General features: G+C 55.7%; 1 protein-coding gene across 1 annotated transcript in view; it reads left to right on the top strand.

Moving 5' to 3' along the window:
• Window positions 1-26,371, top strand: part of CACNA1A (calcium voltage-gated channel subunit alpha1 A) — a 134,222-nt gene extending 107,851 nt beyond the window's left edge. Inside the window, exons 27-41 of the mRNA XM_064280777.1 lie at window positions 1,267-1,383; window positions 1,750-1,815; window positions 1,985-2,100; window positions 3,187-3,337; window positions 7,483-7,610; window positions 8,914-9,010; window positions 12,289-12,394; window positions 19,374-19,481; window positions 19,639-19,739; window positions 20,845-20,954; window positions 21,051-21,189; window positions 21,344-21,457; window positions 23,826-24,012; window positions 24,249-24,496; window positions 25,255-26,371. Coding sequence (XP_064136847.1) covers window positions 1,267-1,383; window positions 1,750-1,815; window positions 1,985-2,100; window positions 3,187-3,337; window positions 7,483-7,610; window positions 8,914-9,010; window positions 12,289-12,394; window positions 19,374-19,481; window positions 19,639-19,739; window positions 20,845-20,954; window positions 21,051-21,189; window positions 21,344-21,457; window positions 23,826-24,012; window positions 24,249-24,496; window positions 25,255-25,947 — 2,481 coding nt within the window. The 3' untranslated portion in view covers window positions 25,948-26,371. The remainder of the gene's footprint in view (window positions 1-1,266; window positions 1,384-1,749; window positions 1,816-1,984; window positions 2,101-3,186; window positions 3,338-7,482; window positions 7,611-8,913; window positions 9,011-12,288; window positions 12,395-19,373; window positions 19,482-19,638; window positions 19,740-20,844; window positions 20,955-21,050; window positions 21,190-21,343; window positions 21,458-23,825; window positions 24,013-24,248; window positions 24,497-25,254) is intronic.
• The last annotated feature ends 1,256 nt before the right edge of the window (window positions 26,372-27,627 follow it).

Below are 27,627 nucleotides of genomic sequence, written 5' to 3'. Positions count from 1 at the left end.
CAGGCAGGCCCAACAAAATAGCTTCATTGGCCAGATTGATCCATTTATGACTTCTAGCCACCCCCCACACACACACCACTGTCCCTTAGAGCCCCAGCAGACAAGTCTCAGACAGTCACATGGCGTCCTCAGCCGTGCCCACCCTCCCACTGGCTTCCTGCCCACTGATCCCCGGGTTCTGGCTTGGGCGGGAGAAGGTAGAGGCAGTGGCTAGACAGGGGTTCTGAGAAGCAGAGGCAGGGGCCACCCAGGGAGGTCCTGGGCGCAGGGACGGCCCCACCTCCCTGCCCTCAGCACCAGCCCCTCGGTGGACCCTGCCGATTCCGAGCCCACCCACCCACGGGAGCTGCGTACTTCCTGCTTCCCGCAGGCCTGGTACCGTGCTACTCCACCCAGCCCCAGAAGCTGAGAAGCCATCCCTGAGAGGGGGGAAAAGGGCCCCAAATGCATCTTCTCGGACTCAGCGGGCAGCGAGGACTCACCCTGCAGCCGAACAGCCCCAGCTCCCTCCTGTCCTCCCCATTCCCGCTCGCCAAGGGGGTAAGAAAAGATGCTCTTCTGCTTCTCCCAATTGGCTCGAGCCGCTGCTCCTCTTGGCCGTGGGGTGAGGTCAGGGCGGGCAGGAATGGGTGGGCAGCTCGGCAGGGCAGGGCAGGGTGTGCCCGGTGAGTCTTGTGACAGATGCATTTCTGGCCTGGAGCGTAACATGCCCTCGGAACACGCACATGTCCACCAGGCCTGAGCGTGCTGGCTGCCCCTCCCCGCCCCCGCCGTGGTGTTTGTGCATCGTACACGTGTGATGGGTTCGGCAACTTGACCCGCTTGTGTCCTATCGTCTCAGTGCATTTGGTTGTTGGGAGAAACAAAAACCATCTCGATTTTTTTCCTGATTGGATGATTCGGATATATTTTCTTTTCCTTGTTCTTTTATTATTTCTTCCCTACCCGTTCCCCTGACCCCATTCCTTTCCCTTCCTTCCTTTTCTTTCCTTTTCCCCATTGCTGGTGGGCTGGTGGGGAGGGCCTATGCTTTTGAGTTGATGCCTTTTCCTCCCTCCCACCCTCTCTTGCCCCAACTTCTTCCCTTTTCGATTTTTTCCTCGGCACCATTGCATTAATAGTGCTTTCTTTCCTCTCCCTCCTTATTTGGGGTCTGGCTTGCTTTTTCCTGTTGGTTGGCTTCATGTAGGGGCCTCTGTGATTGGTGACGGCTCTAAGCCCCTGCGGGAGGGTGGATGGTCACCCCCTGTTTCTCAATCTCCCCAGAATAACTTCATCAATCTGAGCTTCCTCCGCCTCTTCCGAGCTGCCCGGCTCATCAAACTCCTTCGTCAGGGTTACACCATCCGCATTCTTCTCTGGACCTTTGTGCAGTCCTTCAAGGTGAGCCCCTGCACCTGCCACCCACCCAAGGCTGAGAAAAAGAGCATACCTCCCAGCTCTGGCTGAATCTAGACACCAAGGCTGAAGATGCCTTGATGGTCCTTGCTGAGAATCTGTTATCTGCAGGGCTCTTGTCTAACTTCCTGCTCTTGGGGTGTCCTGAGAGCCCTAAGGGGACCCCACTGATGCCTTGTGCTATGACCTCATCCCAGAGCCACCAAAGATGCCCACCAACCCCGGCACTACTCCAGCACAGCATTTGGCTACCCACTCCAGTGGGGCATAACTTCAGCACTGGGATCGGGGGGGAAATGGTACCAGTAAAGGGTCCCCAGCACCCCATTTCAATGCCTTCCTTTCCTCCAGGCCCTGCCGTATGTCTGTCTGTTGATTGCCATGCTTTTCTTCATCTACGCCATCATCGGAATGCAGGTCAGTACGTCACCCCTAAGGTCCTGAACCTCTCAACGGAGGGCAGCCACCCTTAGGCAGGGCTAGGCTGGGGAGTCTAGTTCATAGAGGCAGCTATGGGGGTTGAGCTGGGTACCTCTGGGGCCACCGGGGACCCAGCCACCTCAGTCATCACCATCCACCTCCTCAGGTGTTTGGCAACATTGGCATTGACGTGGAGGACGAGGACAGTGATGAAGATGAGTTCCAAATCACTGAGCATAATAACTTCCGGACCTTCTTCCAGGCCCTCATGCTTCTCTTCCGGTGAGGGAGGGTTTGTTCCCTCCTACGTCTCTTCCCTGGAGGATGAGCATGTCCTCACTCTGTTTGTGTTGGGTAGTGCCCTAGTGTATTTGTTTTGGTGGGGGTGTGCCCTCATCTTCTATTCCAGAGGGGGGATGCCCTCATGCTTCCATTTCAGTGGCGGGGGGGGCATGCCCTGATCTTTTGTTTTATTGAAGTGTGGGGTGAGCATGCGGGGTCCCAGGGACCCTGCAAAACAAGAGCTGAAGACCCAGGGACATAAGCATGGGGAGCATTTTGGGACATTAGCTCATTGAATCCTCCTGACCATCCTGTGAGGCGGGGATTCTTAGGAACGTCATCTGACAAATGAGGAAGCATTTGGCTTAGGGATGTCTTAACTCTGGCATCACAATAGAGTGCCTGCATTCATGCAACTGAGATTTATTGAGCAACTGCTGTGTGTCAGGCACTGCTGTGGGTACTGGGACAGAGCAAGGAACAATGCAGAGAGAGACAGTATTCTCTGCCCTCTGGAAGTGTGCATTCCCATGGGGGAGACAGACAGTCAATCAGGAAGCAAGTTATAGATGGTGCTAGAAGGAAGGCCAGCAGGGCCATTGCAGTTTTAAATAAGGTGCTCAGGAACACCTCCTTGAGCAAGTGACATTTGAGGGAAATAGATGAGGGAGTAAGCCAGGTGGATATCTGAGGGGCATTCTAAGTGGAGGGAGGGTACAGCAGGTGTAAAGGCCTTGAAGTAGGAGTGTGGCTGGCATGTCTGAGGACAGCAAGGAGCCCAGTGTCTCTGGACTAGAGTAACTGATGGAGACAATAGTAAAAGGTAACAATGACCTGGGAGGCTTTTAAAACATACCTATATCCCCAGGCCCCATTGGGACCAGTTGAACCCAAATCTTTGCAGGTGGGTCCTTGACATCAGCATTTTTAAAAGCTCCCCCAGATGGTTGTCACAGCTGAGAATGAGACCCCCTCTCTGAGCCCAGAACCCCAGTGCTTACCCACCATGCTCTGCTGCCTCGGGCAGCACTGGGATCCAGTTGGGGCTGGGTGCCCAGGCCCCTGATGCCTCCTCTCTGTTCTCAGGAGCGCCACCGGGGAGGCTTGGCACAACATCATGCTGTCCTGCCTTAGCGGGAAGCCATGTGATAAAAACTCTGGCATCCTGACTCCCGACTGTGGCAACGAATTCGCGTATTTTTACTTCGTTTCCTTCATCTTCCTCTGCTCGTTTCTGGTGAGTCTATAGACATGTGGGGATGAGCTAACTCCCTTGGGCTAGTTTCCACTCAGGGGAATGGGCTGCCTAAAGCCTGCTGTGTCACTGACCTGCTCCCTGAGAGACCACCCTGAGCCAGCCTGGGATTGGGTTAACCAGGGTTTTTTTTTTTTTTTTTTTTGGTTTTTTTTTTTAATTGTACTTTAGATGAAGATTTACAGAACAAACTAGTTTCTCATTAAACATTTAGCACACATATTGTTTTGTGACATTGGTTGCCAACCCTACAACATCACAGCATGCTCCCCTTCTCAAACTTAGTTTCCCCGTTACCAGCTTTCTGGTCCCCCCCCCGCCCCCGCCTTCTCATCCTTGCCCCTGGGCTCGTGTACCCCTTTAGTCTCATTTTGTTTTATGGGCCTGTCTGATCTTTGGCTGAAGGGTGAACCTCAAGGAGTGACTTCATTACTGAGCTAAAAGGTTGTTCGGGGGCCATACTCTCAAGGTTTCTCCAGTCTCTGTCAGGCAATTAAGTCTAGTCTTTTTTTTTTTTTTTTTTTTTGGTGAGTTAGAATTATGTTCTACATTTTTCTCCAGCTCTCTGCAGGACCCTCTACTGCAATCCCTGTCATGGTAGTCAGTGGTGCTAGCGGGGCTTCATCTAGTTGTGCTGAACTCAGTCTGGTGGAGGCTGTGGTAGTTGTAGTCCATTAGCCCTTTGGACTAATCTTTCCATTAAAAAAAAAAAAAAAGGGTTTATTAACCATGACACTGTTGACATTTCGGACTGATCATTCTTTGTCGAGGTGGGGTCTGTCTTGTACCTTGTAGGGTGTTTAGCAGCATTCCTGGCCTCTACCTATCAGATGCCAGTAGCACCTATTCCCAAGCGTGACAATTGCAAATGTCTTCAGACCATGCCAAATTTCCCCTGGGAGGCAGAATCACCCTTGTTTGAGAACCACTGGGTTGTGCTGAAGGAAGAACCAGTGGGGCTGACATTTGGTTCTTCTAGTTGATCTGGGGAGACTCCCACCTGCTCTCCACAAGCTGGACACCTTCCTCTGCATGACCAGGAACAGGAAGAAGGATTCTGTATGTAAACATTCTCTAGGGGGCTGTGGGTTTTGCAAGAAATGAAATCCATTTTCACCAGATAAATCTGTCAGAAGAAAGAAAATGAAGTTTATAGGACCCAAGGGTAGGAAACACTGACAAAAGATTGAAACCAAGAGTCTAGAAAGAAAAAGAAATCAAGAATCAGAGGAAGTGTTTGCTCCATGTCCTTTCACTCCCTTGTAGTCTCTCTGGGGCCTCATCTTTGCAAATCTCTTTTGGGCCTCACGCTCCCCGTATCAGCCAGAGTGCAGTCAGAAGAACAGAATTTATCTAGGTATTTCAGTCAGAGGGGACTGAATGCAGGGATTGGCTACACAGGGTTGAAAGAGCACATAGAGGCCACTGAAGTCAGCAGGGATTACTTACTGCAGGAAGGTGGCTCCCACCCATCTTGTTGCTGGTAGGTGCCATTGAGTTGACTTTGACTCATAGCAACCCCACGTGACAGACAGAGGAGAACTTCCCTGTAGAGTTTCCTAGGCCATGATCTTTAGGGGAGCAGATCACCAGGCCTTTCTTCTGCAGAGCCACTGAGTAAGTTCAAACCACCACCATTTTGCTTAACAGCCAAGCACTTAACCATTATACCACCAGGGCTCCTTAGCTACTGTCTCTAGGGCTGGAGAAGTAAAAGGAAGAGAGAATGTTATCAGCACTCAGGAGATCAAAGGACGGCCCCATGTGTTTGAGGCTCAGGCCTCAGCGAGGGAGGTGCTGCATGGCCAGATTTTGGAGCCATGCCAGAGTTCAGGCCTCCAAGGGATGCTGGTGCTGAACTGTCTGTTGATGATGGACAATTGCAGAGCCCACACTGGCAGCAGAAGGAGACCCTTCTCCCTTCTTGCCCTGGTCCGGTCTCCTGATAGTGGCTCCCACTGGCAGGGTGAACCAGAGGCCAGCTGCCAAGGGTGTGTGGAGCTGTGATCTGACTCCCAATCCAAGCAACACAGAATCTGTCAACAAATGCCCTGCACATCCTCCCTCTTCAGACCAGCAGCCTCACACCAAAGAGACCACAGCCTCAGTCTCACACTGTCTCCCTTGTCTCACATGTGCTGCTACTGACCCAGTGGGTCTGTCATGCAGCTCCATATTCTCAAAAGAGAGACTCTGAATGGGCCAGCCCACCCCCTGGTCAAATAGCCACCCTCGTCCAAGCAGCTGTGGGTGAATACAAGGATAAGACTTCATAATTAACCCATCTGGGTGAGTGGAGAACCCCAAAAGGTGTTTACAACACTAGAGTATGAGCCCGCCAGGGGCAGGGATTTCTGTTTTGCTCACTGCGGTATCCCCAGAACCTAGGACAGCGCCTGACACACAGCAGGTGCTCAATCAGTACCGTGCCTTGGTGATTTAAAGATGGAGTCACTAAAGTTAGAGATACCTAGGATAGCAGGTCATTTGTTAAGCACCTGTTATGTTCATGTTTAAGCATTTATTAAACATCTACTAGGGCCCGACTTTATACTAGGCACAGGGATATAGGAAAGACTACAGTTCTCCCACAACTCGCAGTGGTGGTGGGCAGACAAGTGAACAGACAAGCAATACAGTCTGTCTGATATGTGCTTTGATGGGGAGAAGACTCAGACTGGGGGACGAAGAAATCTCCAAGAATGTCCTGCAGGGTCAGTGACCAGGAATAACATGAGCAGGAATTAGATCACATATTAGTCCGAATTGCTTACAAGTAACTCAAGTTGCAAGTATCAGAAACTCTTCTGAAACTGACAACCAAAGCACAGTTCTGACTTGTGTAACTGAAAAGTCCAGGTGAGGCTGGATCCAGGCAAGTGGTCCCCATCATCTCTCAGCTGTTTGCCTCCACAGTAGCTTCATTCTCAGACTCTGTCCTTGCAGAAACAAGATGGCTGCCAGAGGCTTCAACAAAAATCCCAGGAAAGGCTCTCATTGGGCCGCTTTCGGTCATGTACCCCTTCCTGAACCAATCATAGACCTGGGTTATGTGACCACCACTTTTGGAGCCATGAAATGGGGTCAGCCTCATATAACTACAGTATCTAAGTATACCGGTTGAGGGGGCACAGTGCCAGGCACTGCTACCCAAAGGGAAAAGGAGTGTTGGGAAGACAAAAATCATGCTGTCCACTAAGGGAGCAGTATATGCCAAGTCCTGGATGCAAGACCAATGCAAGCTTCCCGTGTGCTAAGGACTGGAAGAAGAGCACATGTAAAGATGCTAAAAAATGCAGACAAGGGCAGGAAAAACCACCCACTCATCTACCCACCCACCCATTCACCAACCCATTCATCCACACATCCACCCACCTACGCATCAGCCCACCCACCTACTGTCCCACCCACCCACCTGTTCATCCACCCATCCATCCATCTACTCACCCATCCACCCACCTACCCATTCACCCACCTATCCACCCATCCACCCACCTACCCATCAACCTACCTATCCACCTACCTACCCATCGACCCACCCACCTACCATTCCACCCACCTACCTATCCTTCCACCCTTCCACCCATCTTTCCACCCACCCACCTATTCATCCAAGAAATATTTGCCGAGTACTTTGTGCCGGGGCTGGGGATACAGCGTAGAACAAAACCAGGCTCTTACCCTACATGGGGTTCTCAATCTGGCCCTGTAGCGGGGTCGGGGGTGGCAGGTATGGAACAATTTGGAATCATGGTGGTCCCTTTGCCATGGGCTCCATTTCACATAGCCTCCCCCTCCCTCTCTCTGACTCACTGTCTCTTTCCATCATTCTCGGTCTGTCTCTTTGTGTCTCTCTGTCTCCGTCTTTATCTGTTCCTCTCCCTCTCCCCCATTTCCCTGTCTGCCTCTCTCTGGGCCTCCTTGCATGAGTGTATATCTCCTCTCCCCCCATACCATCTCTTTCTCTCCCTGTCTCTCTCTCCCTTTTCCATCTTCTTTCCCTTCCTTTCTCCTTCCCTCTCTCCCCCTCTCCCTCCGGGCCTCTGTGTACGTCTGTTTGGGTATCTCTCCCTCTTTTTCTTGCCCTTGCTTTCCCCGCTCCCTCCTGGCCCCTGGGGTGCCCACAGATGCTGAACCTCTTTGTCGCCGTCATCATGGACAACTTCGAGTACCTCACCCGCGACTCCTCCATCCTGGGCCCTCACCACCTGGATGAGTACGTGCGTGTCTGGGCTGAGTACGACCCCGCAGCTTGGTAAGAAGTCCCCCTAAGTCTCCCAGCCATGTCTCGTACCTCTCCCTGGAGCTGCACCTAGGGGAGCTAGAGGGGATCTTACAGGGGTAGGTCCAGAGGGAAGGTGTGAGTCAGCACCTTTGCATACCCTGGGTTAAGCACTTTGGGTACCATTCCTATTCAAGCCCCAGGCTTTCTGGGAAGTGAGGGAGGGAGTCAACTATGAAGAGTTCTATGGAGCCCTTGCCTCCTATGAGTCTCCCTCTGCCTTTCAGTGTGAGGTCTACAGATGGGGAGGATAGGTTAGCCAGGCTAAGCTTCAGAGAGGAAGCTGGAGGCCTCTCAGCCATGGTTCTCCTGGGTGTGTGGGAAGAGGGATCGGCCTAGCTCCCTTCACAGAAGGCGATCAGAGTGGCAGAGCTCAGCTCCCGTAGAGCCTAGGGCCTTAGAGTGGTTGGTCGTTCAAGTCCAGGGGTGGTTGCAGAGCCACAGTGCTGGCTCAAGTGCAGTGCAGGAAAAGTGGAGAGGCAAGGTGAGCTGCAACCTGGGTGCCCCAAGGCCCTTGGATCTTCATGGCCACAAAGAGAGTGAGCTCTCCCCATCTCCACAGGCACCAAAGTGCCCTCTCCCTGCTGGCAGGCAGTGGTTTTTGCAGGGACATCTCTACTCTGTGCTCGTATACTGAGTGCCGTCTCTGCACCAAGCCCTTGCCAGACTCGGAGGCACTCAGAGGCACAAACCACTAGCTGAGGATCCCAGTTCAGGCTGGGCTTGGCCTGAGGGAGCATGACTAGGGGCCCTCAGCTGCATGAGTCCTGTCTTCCTCTGGCCTCAGCGCTGGAGGGGAACCCTCCGAAGGCAGGTGGGGAGGAATTGGCTCCTACCACTCCTGCAGCCCCAGACAAGTTCTCCAGGAGCCCGTGAGGCTGGGGTAGGCCGCAAGTCTGGGGCTTGGCTTCTGGCTGGTTCCTAACTCTTCCTCTTTTGATTTTAGGTCACAGCAGTGGGATGCTGTTTCCCTGTCCTCTATTCCATGAGCCCCCAAGTGTAGGCCATGTAGACTGTGGAGGAGGGAGGAGCAGAGAGTGCCCTGTGGGAGTTGCCCCCAGCCCAGAGCTCCCACACACCCCGACCAAATGCTCAGCCCCAAAGTCAGCAAGTATCTGGGAACGTATCCAGGACCTTCACTTGTCCCAAGTCACCCTAACTCTGCAAGCCAGCGGCTCCCCGGCCCCTGGTGTTCTGACCTTGCTGCATGCACGGGAGCCGGTGTGGATGTGACTCGAGCCCACACCGCCACTAACCCCCTTTCTTCTCCTTTCAGTGGTCGGATTCATTATAAGGATATGTACAGTTTATTGCGAGTAATATCTCCCCCTCTCGGCTTAGGCAAGAAATGTCCTCATAGGGTTGCTTGCAAGGTTTGATTTCCACTAAAACCTGCTAGCATCAATGGAATGAGTGTGGCTTGGGGTTCTTCAATATATATATTTCATATATATATATATATATAAACAGAGCCATCTCTCTCTCTTGCGTTAAACTAGAAAACTCTCTTAGCCAACAGAATGCAGTCACAGAGACTCGATGAAGCATGGAACATACCTCTCCGTCCCCTCAGCCATCTCTGCTTGCTCTTAGCTGAAGCTGCCCATCCCGGGGTCTCCACCACTCCCCAAATCAGACACATCCCGGGGATCGTGACTTTGCATCGGCCCTTCCACCATCACCGCCACTCTCCCCCTCCCCGTCACCTCCCAAAGCCCCCAGTCCTCCTCCTGCTGCCCCAGCCCCTCCTCACCTCCTAGGCCCCCTCAGAGACCAGCCTCAGCCAAACCAGAGAACTTGACCCAACGGTAAAAAGACGAATTAACCTAAGCATGGCTCCATGTCCCACCAGAACGTAGCTCAGGGTCAGAAATGCAACCTGACTTTTCTCTTGTCTCTTTCTCTTTCTCTCTGCTCATGAGCAGTAGAATAATCTTTTTTTTTTTTTTTTAATTACCTTTTCTTCCATTTTTTCCTCCTCTTTTCCATTTATTTGAAATATTTTACCATTCTCTACATCTTTCTCTCTATTTTTTCGGCTCTTTTTTTTTTTTCTGTTTCTTTTCCCCTCTCGCCCTTCCTTTGATTCTTCGTTCCCCCCCTTTTTGTTTTCGGTGCTGCCAGGGGCCGCATGCCCTACCCGGACATGTATCAGATGCTGAGACACATGTCTCCGCCCCTGGGTCTGGGGAAGAAGTGTCCGGCCAGAGTGGCCTACCAGGTAGTCTACCCTTGCCGACCACCCGCACCTGCTGGGCACTGGGGATTTTTAAGACTGGAAACAGCCAGCCAAGTCTCTTTTTCTAGCCTTACTCTTTTTTTTTTTTTTCCTCCTCCTTTTTCTTTTCTCCTTGAGTAAATTTGGTCATGACCCCCCTTAACTCTAATCAGTACAGTGTGTCCGTCCTTTTTGATGAGTGTCTTCGTGTTTTCAGAGACTCCATTATGGCCGACACGCCGGGGGGAGGGGGAGGGGAGCCCCCAGGTCCCCTCGAACCTGGCCGCCCAGAAACCAAATTGGACACAAGCAGGCTTCCGGGAGTCAAGGCTGTGCCTTCCCCCTGCCCTCCCAGAGCGGCCCCCACACCCAGGCTGGAGCAGGCGCCTTGCTGGGCTTTGGCCACAAGAGAAGGCGAGGCCCTGGCCCTACTTCTTGGATCTTTTGTATCTTGAGTCCTGGATCCTGGCCCCCCACACACACCTGAAGCTGATCTCTGACCTAGGACCTTGGGGGATATGAGACCTCCTGAGTAGCCCCTTAGAGCCTCTCCTCTCCACCCCTTCCCCACAGCCCTGGGTCCCCTGGAGTTGCTTCCCAGCCCCGCCCCTATGCCACCCATTCCCCAAGACATCCCAACATGCCTCTCCATTGTTCCAGAGTGGGCAGGCGGGCCACAGCTGGACCCCCGGACCGCGGCACCCGATGCAGGCCATGCACGTTGCCTTGGCACGGCCCGGGGTGGGCAGGCACCATGGTGACCGGGGTGGTGCATGCTGGCTGGAGGGTGAGGGGCCTGCCGCCAGGCGGCTAGGCCAGGTCACCCCTCTAGGCCCCTGCCCTGGAATCTTCCTTGGCACCCAAGGACAGACGCTCTGTTCCCTCAACTCCTCCACAAGAAGTTCAGGGATGAGTTTGAAAAGACGCCCCCCAAAAACAATTGCCCAGTAATCCCACTCTCCCCTCCACCCTGGCCCACCCTGTCTGTGTGAGTCCTTCTACCTTCCGTCAATGCAGTTCTTGTCTCTTGTAGCTGCCCCATCCTCCCCCCACCCCACAACCTCCTCTTCCCTTCATGCCCTACCTGGTATGTCTGCCTCGTCACACCACCCTTCCCAGTCGAGGTCGGGGACAGTGGCCCTCGCCCCGCACCTGTCCCTCCTCTCTCCAGTTTCCCTTTTGTCCCTTCTGGTCTCTGCTTGCCAGGGTATATGTGTATGTGCAAGACAGAGGGAGGGTGAACCCTTCCCCGCCCAGCCTCCGTGTACAGGGCCAGCACTGATTCACGGGCATCTTTGTCTGGATTTGAAAAAGGCACCCTTTCCACAGGACACCCTTTGTCTGTTGGAAAGTTGTAATACACTAATATGGTGAGAACAAGACACTTTTCTGCCATCAGCTGGGAAGTTCTCACATTAAATTCACAAATCCACAATTTCTAAGACTGGGAGCCTTTTGTGCGGTCCGCAACCTGCACAACTGCGCACGGCAGCCGTCTGTGGGTGTTTCTCTCTGTTTTGCCTCCCTCCTCACCCTGCTCAGCCCTCCTACCCCCTTGTGTCCCACTCTAGATTTCTCATCTCCCTTCCTGTCTCCGACTCTGTTTCCTGCTGACATGTGTCTGAATCTCCTCGGACCCCACCCCCACCCCATGCTCCCTCCACTTGGGCTGGTGTACACCAGCCCAGCACCCTTTCCCACACCCCCCAGCACCAGGGACAGAGCCCTTGCCTGGGACACAGGGAGTCTTTCTTCCCTGGGCCGTGGAATGCCCCTCACCCCTCCCCGGTTATTACACAGAGCCAGGCCCCGGATGGCCCCAGATACACTCTCCACGGAGCTATGAATGAGTCTCGAGATTCCGTCTGCATGCGCCGTCTGTGCTGCTCTGTGTCAGGCTCGCTGCATGTCTTCGAGGGGCCCGCCATGGGGGGCCACTGCTGCTTGCAGCCGCTGCTCTCAGGCATGCCGTGGTCTGTGCCCATCTGGTCTGTCCTGATCTGGACCAAGCTGTGGGGTGGCGGCAGCCGGTGGCCCCGGCGGCCTTGGGCGTGGCCCTCTGCTTGCTGCTGCATGTGCTGCTGAGGACCGGGCCTGCACGCATTTTCTTCTTTGGAGTCAGAACAGATGGGGCCTTCCAGAAGAACTCCGGGGTTGGGTGAGATCTGAGGAGGCTGGGGATGCCGGCTCTAGGACCCAGCTGGTGGGAGAGGGAAGAGTGCAGGCCAGGAAGCAGGAAAGGCCCTGTGTCCACCCTGCCCGGCCACCAAGAGGGACCAGCTGCTGGAGCACTGGGGCAGGTCATAGGGTGGGGGGCACCTCAGCCACTGACCTCAGAGTTCTTCCTGGGGCCCTCTGAGTGGGTGGTGTCTGGCTTGCAGGGGACCCGGGAGGGGTGCCTGGGAATGATGTCCAGCCTCTGGCTTTCTGTAGAGGCTTCTGCGGATGGACCTGCCGGTCGCTGATGACAACACCGTCCACTTCAATTCCACCCTCATGGCACTGATCCGAACGGCCCTAGACATCAAGATTGCCAAGGGTAAGGGCAGGGGCAGGAAGGGAGGGGGGTGATGTGGAACCAGGGCCTTCCAGCAGCCAGGAGGCAGCCAAGTGTCTACTTCCGCCCACCTGAGATAGAGGAGCCACTGCTCCTGCACCCCCTCCCTCCCTCGTCACTCACTGTTCAGCACACACATGTCCAGTTCTGAAGGAGGTAAGGCAGTGAGCCACTGGTTACCTGGGGGAAAGTGTCCCAGGCAGGGGGAGAAGCAGGTGCAAAGACCCTGAGGTGGGATGGGTAGCAGGAAGCCCCATGGGCCAGGTCACAGTGGCTTCCACTCTGAGTGCAGTGGGACCCGCTCTGGGTCGGGAACAGAGGAGGGACTGATCTGATTACATTGTCAGATGACGACCCCCGTGGCCTCTGTGGGGAGAAGAGACTGCGAGAGGCCAGGGCAGACGCTGCGGCCATAACCCAGGGGAGGCAGGATGGCAGCTTTGATGGTTGGATGTGGGCATGAGGGAAAGAGGAATGAAGGACAACTGAGGGTCTGGGCCAAGCATCTGAGGATAGGGAAGAGACAAAGGGCAGGAAGAAGCCACTGGACGAGGCCCAGGGAGACCAGTGCAAGCAAGGGTTTGGGAAGGGACGTCCAGGCTTTGCTGGAGACAGAACATCAGGAGGCATCAGACACAGGCAGGTGTTAGAACCAGGGACCAGGCACGCTGTCCACAGGAACTGGGAAGATCCGGAAGCCCACAGCCGGTCACTGTGTCGGGGTGGGCTAGGGCAGTGTGGGTCCTGGAGGCCACTTGGGGGTGTTTTCAGGAGGAGGGCTTAGCTGCATCTTATGACGCCCAGAGGCCAAGCAAGACAAGGATCAAGAAGTGACTGGCAGGTTCCATGACAGGGCCATCACTGGTCCCCTTGGCCAGGGCATCTTTGGTGGAAGGGTCGGGCCCTCCTGCCCAGATGGGACTCCATGCGACTCAGTAGCTGACGGAGAGCAGGAGAAAGGGCATCATGGCCACCAGCAGGACTGATCCTGGTAGAGAGAAAACAGGGACCAGAGAGGAGGCAGTGGGGAGAAGAGCTGGCAGAGGACTGAGTGGATGGTCCAGCAGAGCACTGGAAATGGGGCTAAACCTGGGAGGGGCCAGGGCTCAAGCCCCTGAGGCCACTGGGAAGGTCAAGATCAGAAGAAGCAGGAGCCAAGGGTGGAAGCTGAGCCTTGGCGACTCATGTTCTTTCTAGGGTCCTAAGGGACAGAGGAGCGAAGACCACTGCAGGGAACTCACAGAGGAGAGCTGCTGGGGAGGCAGGGAAGGCATGGATAAAGGGAGTCAGGCACCTCTAGGAGGAGACAGCATGGGGAGGCGAGTTGAGGGCAGGTGTTTTTAGTACCAGGAAACATGCAGGTGAGATGTTTGCAAACAGAGTGGAGGGAGGCACCAAAGGGAGCATGGAAAAAGCACAAAAAGTAAGGTTGAGGCTCAGGAGGCAGCTGAAGTGGGACATGGACTGGCACACTGTGGAATTTTCTTTCTCATGCAACATAGCCAAGGTGAACAGCCCAGACCAGGTAGGAAGCACCGTGCATGTCATCATTTGGGCCCAGGTTCTGGCCATCTTGTTGCTCTGCCCACCTAGGCTGTCTCCCTCATCAGCCTGATGGAAGCTAATCAGCTGGTTCAGGTCCCAGCCCAGGGAGATGAGGAAACAGATGATGAGCACCAGTGTCCTTGTCATCAAGTCAGGAGGAGTCACCTTCCACTGGATCACAATCGTTTCTCACCTGTCCTCTCCTTGCCATAAACCTCAAGGCGACCCCTCCCTCTCCATGCCTCAGTTCCTGTGTTAGTTACCTATGCTGGGAAGCAAATTATCACAAACTTAGCAGCTTAAAAGATACCCATTGATGAGCTCACAGTCTTGTCTGTAGGTCAGAAGTCTGGAGGAACTTGACTGTGCTCTCTGCCCAGGTTCTTACAAGTCCAAAATCAAGGTCTCATCCAGTGTATTAGTTTCCTAGGGTGGCCATAATAAAGTACCACAAACGGGGTGGCTTAAAACAACAGAAATTTATTCTAGTTCTGGTGGCTAGAAGTCTGAATTCAGAATGTCGACAGGGCCATGCTCCCTCTGAAATCTCTAGCAGATCCTTCCTTGCCTATTCCAGTTTCTGGTAGCCCCAGGCATTCCTTGGCTTGTGGCCACATCACTCCAATCTCTATCCCTGTCATCACATGGCAGTCTTCCCTCTGTCTCTCTGTGTTTCTCTTCTTAGAAAGACACCAGTGACATTGAATTAAGGCCCACCTTAATGAACTCAACTAATTACATCTTCCATGGCCCAATTCCAAACAAGGTCACATTCACCAGTACCAGGGATTAGAGCTTGAACATACTCACATGAACCCCTAAGAGCCAGGCTGGGCTCTTATTTGGAGGACCTGGGGAAGAATCTGCTTCCAGAATCATTCAGGTTGTTGACAGAATTCAGTTCCTAGTAGTTGTGAGACTGAGGTCCCTGTTTCCTCAATGGTTCCTTTCAGTCCCTGGGGTCCCCTTCAGCTCATAGATGCTGCTCTCTAGTCCTTGCATGTGGCCCCTCCATCTTCAAACCAGCAGTCGTTCATCAGGTACTGTCTCTGACTTTCCCTCCTGCCACCAGCTGGAGAAAACTCTGTGCTTTTAAAGGGCTCACCTGATTGGGTCAGACCCACCCGTAACTCTGTATCTTAAGATCATTTGACAGGACTTTAACTACATCTGCAAAGTGCCTTCACTGCAGTCCCTAGATTAGTGTTTGATTGAGTAACCAGAATCTTGGGGGGCAGCCTTAGAATTTTGCTTGCCACCATTCCCTTGTCTGTAGAATGGGTCTAACAAATTGTACCCACCTCCTGGTACATACTGTGTTTCAGGGTTCCCAAGACCATCCTCAGGTTCAGTGACTCTCTAGAACAACTCTACAAAACTCGGAAAAATCGTTATACTCAAAATTACACTTTATTACAGCAAAAGGGCACAGACCAAAATTAGCAAAGGGAAAAGGTGCATAAGGTGGAGTCCAGGAGAGACCAGGAGTGAGCTTCCAGGTGTCCTTTCCTAGTGGACAGTGCTTAATTCTCCCAGCCACGATGTGTGACAGTGCATACAGAATATTGCCAACCAGGGAAGTTCAGCCAAGCCCTGAGGTCCAGGTCAGTTACATAGGCATGTCTGGCCACCCACACGGCTGACCTTAGTTATTCAGTCTCCAGCCCCTCCACAGGTCAAATGTGGCCCTCCTGTCTTAGTCATCTAGTGCTGCAATAACAGAAATACCACAAATTTATTCTGTCACAGTCTAGGATGCTAGAAGTCCAAATTCAAGGTTCCAACTCCTAGGGAAGACTCTCTCTCTTGGTTCTGGGGAAAGGCCCTTATCATCAGTCTTCCCCCAGTCTGAGAACGTCTCAGCACAGGGACCCTGGGTCCAAAGGACGTGCTCCACTCCTGGCTCTTCTTTTTTGGTGGTACAAGGTCCCTCTCCTCTCTGCTCAATTTTCTCTTTTATATCTCAGAAGAGATTAACTCAAGATACAGCCTCATTCTGTAGATTGTGTCCTGCCTCATTAATATAACTGCCTCTAATCTTGCCTTATTAACATCACAGGAGATTAGGATTTACAACATGTAAGATAATCACATTAGATCACAAAATGATGGACAACCACACAATCCTGGGAATCATGGCCTAGCCAAGTTGACACACATTTTGGGGGGACATAATTCAATCCATAACAGCCCCCCACCATAAACCACACCGTTAAACTGTCTGGCATGACCCAAGTCCTTGGGTAAACAAAGACGCTGTTATCACGCAGGCTCTTCCAAAGGTTTAGAGGCTATCTCCCAGGAGCCACTCAAGGGCCAGACCTTTCTTCAGAACATAAGGGGTCTGGACAATCAAGGCCTGCTGGTTACCCTTCACTGGATGGCATGGCACCCCCGCCCAAAGGAAGACCAGCCTGAAACCATTTAATAATGTTTCCAGTGTTTAAATAAGCATGAAAAGTCCCTAGGTGGTACAAACGGTTTGTGCTTAACTGAATGGTTGGCCGTTCAAATTCACCCAGAGGAAGAAAAGCCTGGCAAGCTACCTCCATAAGATTAGAGCCATGGGGAAAAAAAAAAATTGTGCATGACATTTCTGCATGTCAAGCTCCTAGTGTCCTGAGGCAGAAAGAGTCTAAGGCAGTGGTTTTGAACAGGGGATGATTCTGTCTGGAGACATTCTTGGTTATCATAATTGGGGAATGCTACTGGAACCCTGGTGGTACAGTGTTTTAAGTGCTTGGCTGCTAACCTAATGGTTGGTGGTTCAAACCCTTCAGCCACTCCATGGGAGAAAGATGTGGCAGTCTGCTTCCGTAAAGATTTATAGCCTTGAAAATCAGATAGGACAGTTCTCCGTCTTATTGGTTCACCATAAGTCAGAATCAACTCAACACAATGGGTTGGTTTTTTTTTTTTACTGCCATCTAGTGGGCCAAGGCCAGGAATGCTGCTAAACACCCTAAAATGCACAAGACAGCCCCCACAACAAAGAATGAGCTGACCCAAATGCCCACAGTGCTACAGATGGACAGCCCTGCCCAAATTCTCTTACCTCATTCAGACACGAAGAACAGGTGTCTGCCCTTCTCCATTAGGGACAGGAAACATATAAGCTGTAAATAGAAAGTAATTTTAACAGGGCGTGTATGTTCTCTTCTGTTCCTGCTGTGTGACGACCTTCTCTGAAAAGGGTCGACAAAGTCCTCAGGCTTCCTCCCATAGCTGCGGTAGGTGGTAGACATAGCTATTCATTCCATCTGCTTCCCTTGAAGAAAGAAAATCTGTTATAGGTTGGTACCAAGGATCTGGAGACCCCAACCACAAAGGGGATTCTCCCACAACAGCTTTGACCACCTAGCCTGAGTCCAGGCCCATTGGGAAGGAGAGCCGGTCACCAGGTCCACTCCCTCTGTCAGTCCCACTTCCATCCCCACACAGCTTGGCCCAGTGACCACAGTCCCCTGTGTTGTTAGGCCATGCAGCCACAAGCAGTGAAAAGACAGATGATACCATGGAGCTCACTTCTAGTATGGAAGATGAGCAGGGGACAACAACCTGTGGTGATAAGTACTGAGATAGAAACCAAAGCAGGAGAAAGGCAGGTGGGAAGTGTTTCCACTAGGGGGTCAGCAAGAAAACTGCTTTCATAAAGGGTTTGAGCAGAGCACTCCAGGAGGTGAGGGAGGAATGCTGGTGTGTTTGAGGAGCAGGGAGGAGGCCCATGTAACTGGAGTGGAGGGAGTAAGAGGAAAAGTGGGAGGAGGTGAGGGCAGGGAGGTGATGGGGCAGATCATGCAGGGCCTTGTGGGCCATGGGTGGGCTTGGGCTTTTGCTCCAAGTGAGGTGGGAGCCATGGAGGGTTCTGAGCAGAGGAGGGACACGAGTGACTCAGGTGCTCAGAGACGAACAGACTGGAGGGGGAGGGTAGAGCTGGGGGACCAGGGCAGAGGTGCCTGCTCTGGTCTACACAGGAGAGGACAGGGACTGAACAGCTCAGTCCCCATCACCTCGATATCTCTGTTCTAGAATAGGATTGGGGCTTTCCCTGCACGCCGACAAATGGGCTCTTCCAAAGCACTTTTCCCTCCATGAAGACACCTGTTTCATGAGCCATGTCAGGACACAATGAAAGCTTCTGTGCTTAGAGGAGTGCCTGGCAGATGTCTGTGCTGTGAAGCACATCTGCCAGCAGGGGCTCCCAGGCAACCCAAGGAGGGGCGGCAGATGCTGATGAGGATGTCTGTGGATCTTAGGGCTGCCTGGGCAGGGGTTGCACAGCAGCGTGCCCAGGACAGCCATGATGGCTGCTGAAATACTTCTATGCTGCCTAGTAGACCCCCAGCCCCCACCCCTGAGTGCCCTGCCCCTTTCCCACACCTCAGCCACTCCAGGTGGGTGCCTGACACATAGCAGGGGCTCTTCAGGCTGAGGCTCTAGCTCTGCAGCCAGACAGGCTTTGGCTAGTGTCCCTTCCATCCCCAGGTACACAGGCTGGAGGCCTGTCACATGGGGCCAGGCTGGTGGATCTGTCAGCACGGGGCCAGCGGTGCCACTGTAACAAACAGCCCCGAGGTCCCAGTGGCTTCAATTGACAGGGGTCATTTCTCATGCCCATTGTGTCCCATTCATGGGCTGGCAGGGGCTCTGCTCATCAGAGTCACTTAGAGACTGTGCCTGACAGAGCAGTCACTGTCTGCAGTGTCACCAGCTGCCGTGCCAGAGGGGTAGAGAACTCTGGAGGGTGCCACACTGGCCCCACAGTGACATGTCACTGCTCACACCTCACTGGACCCAGCCTACTGCAAGGGGCCAGCAAGGCCCACCCTCCCGTCACTAATGGCAGGAGAGACTAGAACACTGGCCAACAGCCTGAATGACCACCTGGCTGTGTGAGCAACTAAGGGTCGGATCTAGCAAAGGGCACTTCCTTGGGAGGGGAAACTGGGGGAGTAGTAGAGGCTTCTTCTGCTGGGGGGGGAAGTTCCAGGGTGCCCCAGCCTCCCCGGGCCTTGGCCCAGCCCAGGTCTCTGGACTACGGCTCGCTGTGGTAATCATCTGATCCAGGCAGCACACACATGACTTGGTGAGACAGGTACTATCATCCCCATTTCACAGATGTGGAAACTGAAGCACAGAGAGGGAAGGGGTGACCTGTCTGAGTTGTAAGTAGGAGCCATGATTGGGCCCCAGGTGGGCTGGCCCCTCCCAATATTGGAATCTCCCAGGCAGCCTGGGCCTGGTCCCTGGGGCACTGGAGACCCTGTGGGGACCAGGACAATGGTGGTCCTGCTTTCCAGAGCTCCAGGCCAGCAGGATCTGCTGGCCACATGGTGGGCCCAGAGGCCAGGCAAAGCCGCACAGTTGCACTGGCTGCCTGGGCAGGTGCTCAGGGCTGTCTGTGTCCATGTTGCAGGTGGAGCTGACAAGCAGCAGATGGATGCTGAGCTACGGAAGGAGATGATGGCCATTTGGCCCAACCTGTCCCAGAAGACACTGGACCTGCTGGTCACACCTCATAAGTGTAAGAGCCAAGCCTCCCAGCCTCACCCTTGGACTCCGACCTGCCAGAGGGATTGGGCAGGGCAGGGGGAAACAAGGAGGCCTGGGGAGGGCATGAGAGCAGCCGGGAACAGGGCCAGAAGAGGCCCCCTGCCCACGGTGAGTTCACCCTTCCCCAGCCACGGACCTGACGGTGGGGAAGATCTACGCCGCCATGATGATCATGGAGTACTACCGGCAAAGCAAGGCCAAGAAGCTACAGGCCATGCGCGAGGAGCAGGTACGCTCCACAGCCCATGGCTCTGGGAGGGCCCAGGTGGAAAACAGTGGTTTCCTCATCACCATGGAGACCAATCAGGACCGGAATGTGGCCAAGCCCAGGACAGGTCACTGAAAAGTGGGGTCCGGCCAAGGAGACATATCCTGGGTTAATTCATCCATTCAGCCAGCACTATCTGAGCACCTGCTTGTGTGCCAAGCACTGTGCTAGGCCCGGGGGGGCAGCTGTGAGCAAAACAGACCAGAGTCCCTGCCCTCACGGATGGTACAGTCGAGGAGACACCAACAGAGGACTAAGTGATACCACCTATTAGAGAGCAGTGGATGCTGTGAGAGAAACAGCAGAAAGAGGGAGTGCAGGGGGGTGGGGATAGAGTCGGAGCCAGGCGCCTCCCTGAGGAGGTGATGTTTGAGCAAAGATGAAGGAAGAGGGGCGGCAGTGATCCAAGCAGAGATCTGGGGGAGGGTACTCCAGGCAGAGGAAACAGCCAGTGCAAAGGCCCTGAGGCTGAACCGTGCCTAGTGAGTTTGGGGAACAGTGAAGAGGCCAATATAGTCAAACAGAGTGAGCAAGGAGGAAAGTGGGAGGAGATAAGGGTAGTGAGCTGATGAGGTGGGTCACTTAGGGCCTTGTGGGTTCCAGGAGGATGTGCGTTTTCACCCTGAGCGAGGCAGGAGCCATAGAGGGTTCCCAGCAGAGGAGGAACCTGATCTGACTCAAGTGGTAACAGGTGCCCTCTAGCACCACGGAGGGAACTGACTGTGGGGGCGAAAGCAGAGCCGGGGACCAGGGAGGAGACTGTGCTGGTCCAGGTGGGAGATGACCAGGGGCTCTGGAGGTGGGAGAAGTGGGCAGAGTCTGGACAGACTTGGAAGGATAGTCAACTGGACTGGCTAATGGCTCAGATCTGAGAGTTCGGTGTTGGAGGTGTCAGCAATGACTTCCGGGGTTTCAACCCAGATGGGGGTGCTTAGCATCCCCTCCACGGTCTTCTCCCCTGGAGCCGGAGCTCCCTGACATTCCACTGAGAGGCTTGGCACTGCCCCCCACCTGTCCCCTGTCCCCACTGCCACCCTGTGCACACACACTGCCCTCTGTGCCCTAGAACCGGACACCCCTCATGTTCCAGCGCATGGAGCCCCCATCTCCGACGCAGGAGGGTGGGCCTGGCCAGAATGCCCTCCCCTCCACTCAGCTGGACCCAGGAGGAGGCCTGTGAGTGTCACTGTGGGTGGGGGTGGGTGGGGGACACCAGTCCCCAGAGGGAACCCCCAAAAGTACACAGCCATCCTCCCTCTGCCCCCCACACAGGATGGCCCATGAAGGTGGCATCAAGGAGAGCCCATCCTGGGTGACCCAGCGGGCCCAGGAGATGTTCCAGAAGACGGGCACATGGAGCCCGGAGCGGGGGCCACCCACCGACATGCCCAACAGCCAGCCCAACTCTCAGGTGCCTCTGTCCCCCCCACCATGCCCCAATCCCCAGCCTGGGCAGGTCAGGAGATCAGCGTCTGGGCTGCTCCATGGACACCAGGCCAGCAGGGCCAGACCCTGGGGTCCAGGCGCCAAGCTCTGGGGCTCACCACCTTGCCATCTCCCCGCAGTCTGTGGAGATGCGAGAGATGGGCAGAGATGGCTACTCCGACAGTGAGCACTACCTCCCCATGGAAGGCCAGGCCCGGGCCGCCTCCATGCCCCGCCTCCCTGCTGAGAACCAGGTGAGGGGCTTTCACCGACCCCCACCCTGTGGGCTGGACTCCTCTACCAGCCCAGGGCACCCTCCTCACCGGCCTCTGCATCCTCAGCAGCAGCGTGCACGCCCTGCCACCACACCTGGAGCACTTGAGGCCTCGTCCTCTTAGCCCTTCCCAAATGGAGGGCTGAGCCGAGGAGCAGAGGGGTGCCTGTGTGGCAGGGGACAGAGGCGGGTCACTGCTGAGTGGGTTCTCCGCAGTTTGGGGGGGGGTGTGGAGGACTATGTGAGAGATGATTGTTCAGGCCTGAGTGAGTACTGCAGGCAAGACACCTCCGTACACACATGTGCACACACACGCATGTGTGTGGATCTGCTCAGGAAAATCAGCAGGTCCTGGGATCTGGTAGCAGGAGGGGTTAAGGGCAGAGTCTGGGGTGGGCCTGTGGGCAGCTGGGGTTCGTATTTCCTGTCTGGTCTCTGTGGGGTCCGCTGTGGGGAGCAGGGCTGTGTGCCTGATGCGTGTCTCTATGTGGCTGCTTAACCCAGCTGCAGAGGGTAGGGGGGGAAAGGCAGGGAGGCTGGTGATCCCACTGCCCCAGGCCACGGGGGACAGAGCTGCCAGAAGCATGACTGGCTGCCTGCCCAGCCTGAGAACAAGAGCCCGGGGGCCCCACCACCACCCCGAGGAGCTTCGAGAACAGGGAGGAGAACGCCCTGCCTGAGGGCTGCAGTGTGCTGGCCCAGGAGGGCAGCATGTCTGGCTGGGGGGCGAGCTTCCTTCATGGTGTGCCATGGCATCTGCACGGGGTGGAAGGCTGTGCTATTCCTGGGGACCAGGGTCGCCCAAGGGCCAGGCCTCTGGCTGCTGTGAACCTGGGGCACCCAGCCTGCATGTGGCTCCTAGTCCCATCACCCGGCTGAGCTGCTGGGCCCAAGGAGGGGCTGGGCAAGTGCCAGCTGGAGCCCGTCTGTTGGTCTCGTGCCTCTGCCATCTGTCTGTGTCTCCTGTCTGTCTCTTCTGATCTCAGCTGCCATGTGCCCACCTGTGCCTATGGGAGGGCAGCCGGCCCAGTTCAGGGGCACCCACCCACCAAGACTCTAATCTCTCTCCTCTCTCCCTTTCCCCCCCGACCCCGTCTCAGGTTCCTCTCCCCTCCCGGCACTGCCTCCATGCCACCACCTCCTGACTTCCCCTCTGGCTTTTATATTTATTTTCTTCTTTCTGTTTTTTCTGTGTGCACCATCCTGTGGGGCTGTGACAGAGGAGAAGGGGCCGGCCACGTGGGAATAACCTCAGTGTATGTACCACACCCACCCACCGCCCAGCTCGGCTCCGGCCCCCTCTTCTTCCCCACCCCCCTCGTGGAAGTCCTGTCATCTTCTCCCTTCCTCAGACCCCACCCTTTTTTTGCAGACACACCCCCTCTGTGGAGTCCCATCCTTGTGTGTTGTGTCCTCTGTGTGCCCGTGTGTGCCATGGCAGGGCAGGCTCCCCCACCCCCTTCAGAGCCCCAAGCTGGGGGACCAGCTCTCCAGAGAGACCTGGCCCACCCTGCACATCTTTCTCAGAGACTCCTCCCCCTGCCCTGCAGTCCCTCTGGCCCTATGGCCCTTCAAACTCCTCCTTGGGCAATGCCACCAGCAGCTCAGCTGGGCCAGGCCCTGGGGGTGTAGCCCTGTCTTCCTCTCTCCTCTGCCTATGCAGAGACCCATGGGCCTTCTCTGCAAGCCCTGCCTGGGGGGTGCAGGACACGAGGGCTCCCAGCTTCAGGCCAAGGATGAGGAGACCGAGCCCTAGGGTCTCAATGCCAGGTGGCCCCTCAGGAGCTCCCTAGACTTGGCTGGTCGGGAGAGCACAGCCTCCTAGTTGGCCTAGGGAACAGGGAGCTGAGGTGCAGGGGCCTGGCCCTGAGCTGCAGGCCTGACTGCATGGGAAGTGAGGCTGCCCAGTGATGGGGCTACCAGGTTTGCACCCAGGATGGGGGAGAGCCCAAAAGGTCACCCCCTTACCACCAGCCAGCCAGCCTATCCCTAGAGGGGTCCCCAGAGCCAGGGTGACCTCAGTGGGTGGTCTGAGAAGCAATGAGGGGTGACTAGACAGGCCTCCTGACCAGAACCTGGAATGGGCCAGGGAGGAAAAGCACTGTCTTTGGGGACACAGGGTCTGTGACCCCCATGGTGTGACCCCTAGAGCGGGCAGGCCAGGCTCCTCAGGGTCCTGATTGCATCAGAACCCAGGCCCCATTGCACCCCTTGGGCCTCACCCCAGATGGTCACTCCCGGGCACTCCCTGCCCCCAACTAGGTGCCCAACCTGGGCCAGGCGGCCATGGGAGGGAAGGATGGGACCACTCAGTTCCTGACCCTCAGCCCTATATGCTGTCCCCCCAGACCATCTCAGACACCAGCCCCATGAAGCGCTCGGCCTCAGTGCTGGGCCCTAAGGCCCGGCGCCTGGACGATTACTCCCTGGAACGGGTGCCACCAGAGGAGAACCAGCGGCACCACCAGCGGCGCCGAGACCGGGGCCACCGTGCCTCCGAGCGCTCCCTGGGCCGCTACACCGACGTGGACACAGGTGGGCCCACCTGCCCAACCCAGAGGGGGAAGGCTCTCTAAGGGGGGAGAGGAAGGGAGAGCAAGGAGGAGGTGGTGTTGGGGTCAGGACCGAGGGAAGACAGAGGGCCTGGCACTCGGGACATCCCTCGAGGAAGAGGGGACAGAGGGACCCTCTTGGTGGGCTCCTGTGTGTGCATCCTATACCAACCTTCCTCACGGCCATCTGTCTGTCCCTCTAACTCCCGCCTGGCCCAGGCTTGGGCACAGACCTGAGCATGACCACTCAGTCCGGGGACCTTCCATCGAAGGATCGAGACCAGGAGCGGGGCCGGCCCAAGGACAGGAAGCACCGCCAGCACCACCACCACCACCACCACCATCCCCCGCCCCCTGACAAGGAGCGCTACAGCCAGGAGCGGCCCGACCACAGCCGGGCCAGGGCCAGGGACCAGCGCTGGTCCCGCTCCCCCAGCGAGGGCCGAGAGCACATGGCACACCGGCAGGTGGGTGTGCCCTCAGTGCCCCGGGCTGGGCCGGACGGATGGCTGGGTGCCAGGGGCTGCCCTTCCCCAACCTCAGGAGGCCCCACCTAGCAAGCAGCCAGGTCTGGCTCCACCCAAGGCAGGGCCCCCCCCCCCAGGCTGTGACCTCTGACCCTGGCCACCACTGGGATGTCCCAGGCCTGCTCTCCAAGCCAGGGGGCCCAGGCGAGTGGACATTGTCCCTGTCACCTGGCTCCCAACTCTGCCCCCAGCTCCCTGCTGCCTGCGCCCCTCCCGCCACCGCCCGCAGCTGCTTCCTCCTTGGTTGTGGATCACGTTTGAGTTCTGGCAGCTGGTCCTCTCGGCTCACGCCTGCTGTCTTTGCTTTCCTTTAACCTCAGCTTCCCTTTTTGTTTCAATTATGATTTCTGTCCTCTGGACGCCTGTGAGTAATTTTTGAAACTTCTGCTATTTTAACCCCGAAACTTACAAAACTCCATTTCTCATTTCTCTTTTCACTTTGTTGTGTTGGTTTTTGACTCTCCCCTCCGTGTCTCTCTCACTCCCCTCCTCCTCCCTGTGGCTGTCGCTTTTCTCCTTTTTTTCCATTCCAATGTCCTGTGTCCCCTCTCCTCCTCCTCCTGCCCCCTCCTCTGTTCCCCTTTGGTTCTCCTCCGCTCCCTTTTCTCCCTCTTGTCTTCTGTGTCTCTTCCCGTCTCTTTCTGGTTGATTTTGTTGTATCTTTTTTTTTGATTTCCTTTGTTTCAATTTTCGTGTAGGGCAGTAGTTCCGTAAGTGGAAGCCCAGCCCCCTCAACATCTGGTACCAGCACTCCGCGGCGGGGACGCCGCCAGCTTCCCCAGACCCCCTCCACCCCCCGGCCACACGTGTCCTATTCCCCCGTGATCCGTAAGGCCGGCGCCTTGGGGCCCCCACAGCAACAGCAGCAGGTGGCGCGGCCAGGCCGTGCGGCCACGAGCGGCCCACGGAGGTACCCGGGCCCCGCGGCCGAGCCTCTGGCCGGGGAGTGGCCGCCCACGGGGGGCCGCGGCAGCAGCCGCTCGCCAGGGATGGAGCGGCGGGCCCTGGGCCCGGCCCGGAGCGAGTCCCCGAGGTCCTGTCGCCACACCCGGTGGCCGGCACCCCGCCCGCACACGTCCGAGGGGCCTCCAGGGCCCCGGCACCACGGCTACTACCACGACTACGACGAGGCCGACGGCCTGGGCGGCAGGCGTGAGGAGGGCGGGGCCTACGACACACCACCCCCCGCGCGACACACGTCCTCGGGCGCGGGGCGCTCGCCCAGGACTCCCCGGGCCGCGGGCCCGGCCTGCGCCTCGCCTTCCCGGCACGGCCGGCGGCTCCCCAACGGCTATTACCCGGCCCAAGGACTGCCCAGGCCCCGCGGGCCGGGCTCCCGGAAAGGCTTGCACGAACCCTACAGCGAGACCGACGAGGACGACTGGTGCTAAGTCCGGGCGAGGTGGCGCCCGCGCCCGCCCGACCCCCCACGCACCCCACGCACACACCCACCCAGAGGAGCCGCGCAGAGGCCGTGGGGTGGCGGGCGCGGGATCCACCTCGCTGCCACTCACCCAGCGGAGGGCCCAGGAGGGGACCTACCAGAAGACCTCAGACTCTGGAGGCACGAGGGCTGGCTGGGACACCAGGGTGTCCTGCAAAGACCCTCGGCCTGAAAAGACCCCCCTGGGCAGTGACGTCGCCCCCACCCGGCCCTGTGCTCCTGAGCAGCCGCCTGCTGGAGAAAGCACGACAGGGGCCTTTTGGGCAGAGAAACCACACCGCCAAGGGATTCGAATTAACTCAGCCATTTTTGGAAAACCTTGGGAAAAATGGAAAAAAAAAAAAAAAAACATTTTTAAAAAGAAAAATGGGGAGAAAAAATAGCTGCTATTGATGAGTTTTATCATCTCAATTGAATCTTTCCTTTCCCTGCTGAACGGGAGCTGGTGGCCGTGTGTGGAGAAGGAGCCAGAAGCGAAGTGGAAACACAGCGCCCCACACAGACCTCCACCAGACACACACTCACATCCCCCACACTTTCTCAGACACACACAGGAGTGCTTGCTGGTTATACCAAACCCTACTATTACTGCCTGCAGAAATCAATTTAAAAAAATAAACAATTTTAAAAAGGACCAAAAAATTAATGATTGAGAAAAGAAGCATTTTTTCTGACATTTGGTCCTGCTTGAAATAACAAAAGAAAAAGAAAAAAAAAAAAACACTGATTCCTTTGCTTCTTTTTTCCTTTTTCCTACCTTGTTTGAAAACTGTGGGCTTGGGACTGTGAATTATTGCATGACACTAAAAAAGAAAAAAAATAAAAAAAAAAAAGTTGAATCAAGGGCTTTGGCATTGAAGTTGGTCCTTGTCCCTTGGCAGAGTCACCCTGGGGTCTATTTTGGCCATCTTGGAAGGAGATGCTTTTAAAACGGGAGTAAAAGTGGCGGAGAGAGAGCAACCCATCATTCTCCAGCCACCAGCTCTCCAGTCTTTGCGATGTCTGGGTGCTGTGTGGGTGCCAGCTCAGCTCTGGACGCCTGGACCCAGCAGAGCACCAGGCAGACAAGCCCCTGCCCTCAGGGACCTCGCAGAGCCAGGCCTCCACACCAGGCCAGGGATAGCCAAAGGCAAGGAACTCACCAGGTCCTTGCCAGCTGTCCTGGCTCAGGGGCAGGGCAGTGTACCCTCAGTTCCCACCCCACACCCAAATACAGACTCCCAGGCCTTCTACAGCAGTAGGCCTGGTGATTCCCATGATCAGAGGGTCAGTGAGCACCTGTGAGGCCACCAAAAAACCAAACCCATTGCCATCTAGTGGATTCCGACTCATGGCAACCCCATGTCGTGTGATACAGAGTAAAACTGTGCTCCATGGGGTTTTCTTGGCTGTAATTTTTAAGGAAGCAGATCACTAGGCCTTTCTTCCCTGGCACTGCTGAGTGGGTTCGAATCTCCAAACTCTTGGTTGGTAGCCAGGTACAAATCATGTGTGCCACCCAGGGACCTTGTGAGGTCAGAGGCGTGAGCAAAGTCTCCCCTAGAAACACCCTGTGGGAGTCACCCACAAACCCAGCTCAGGGGACCTGTGCCCAGTAAGGGTTCCCAAAGGGGACCCCAAGGCCCTA

This window comes from Loxodonta africana, chromosome 3 (genome assembly GCF_030014295.1).
Source record: "Loxodonta africana isolate mLoxAfr1 chromosome 3, mLoxAfr1.hap2, whole genome shotgun sequence".
Classification (NCBI taxonomy): domain Eukaryota; kingdom Metazoa; phylum Chordata; class Mammalia; order Proboscidea; family Elephantidae; genus Loxodonta; species Loxodonta africana.
The sequence above is the reverse complement of the archived record's forward strand: the minus strand, read 5'-3'. Positions and strand labels throughout refer to the sequence as shown.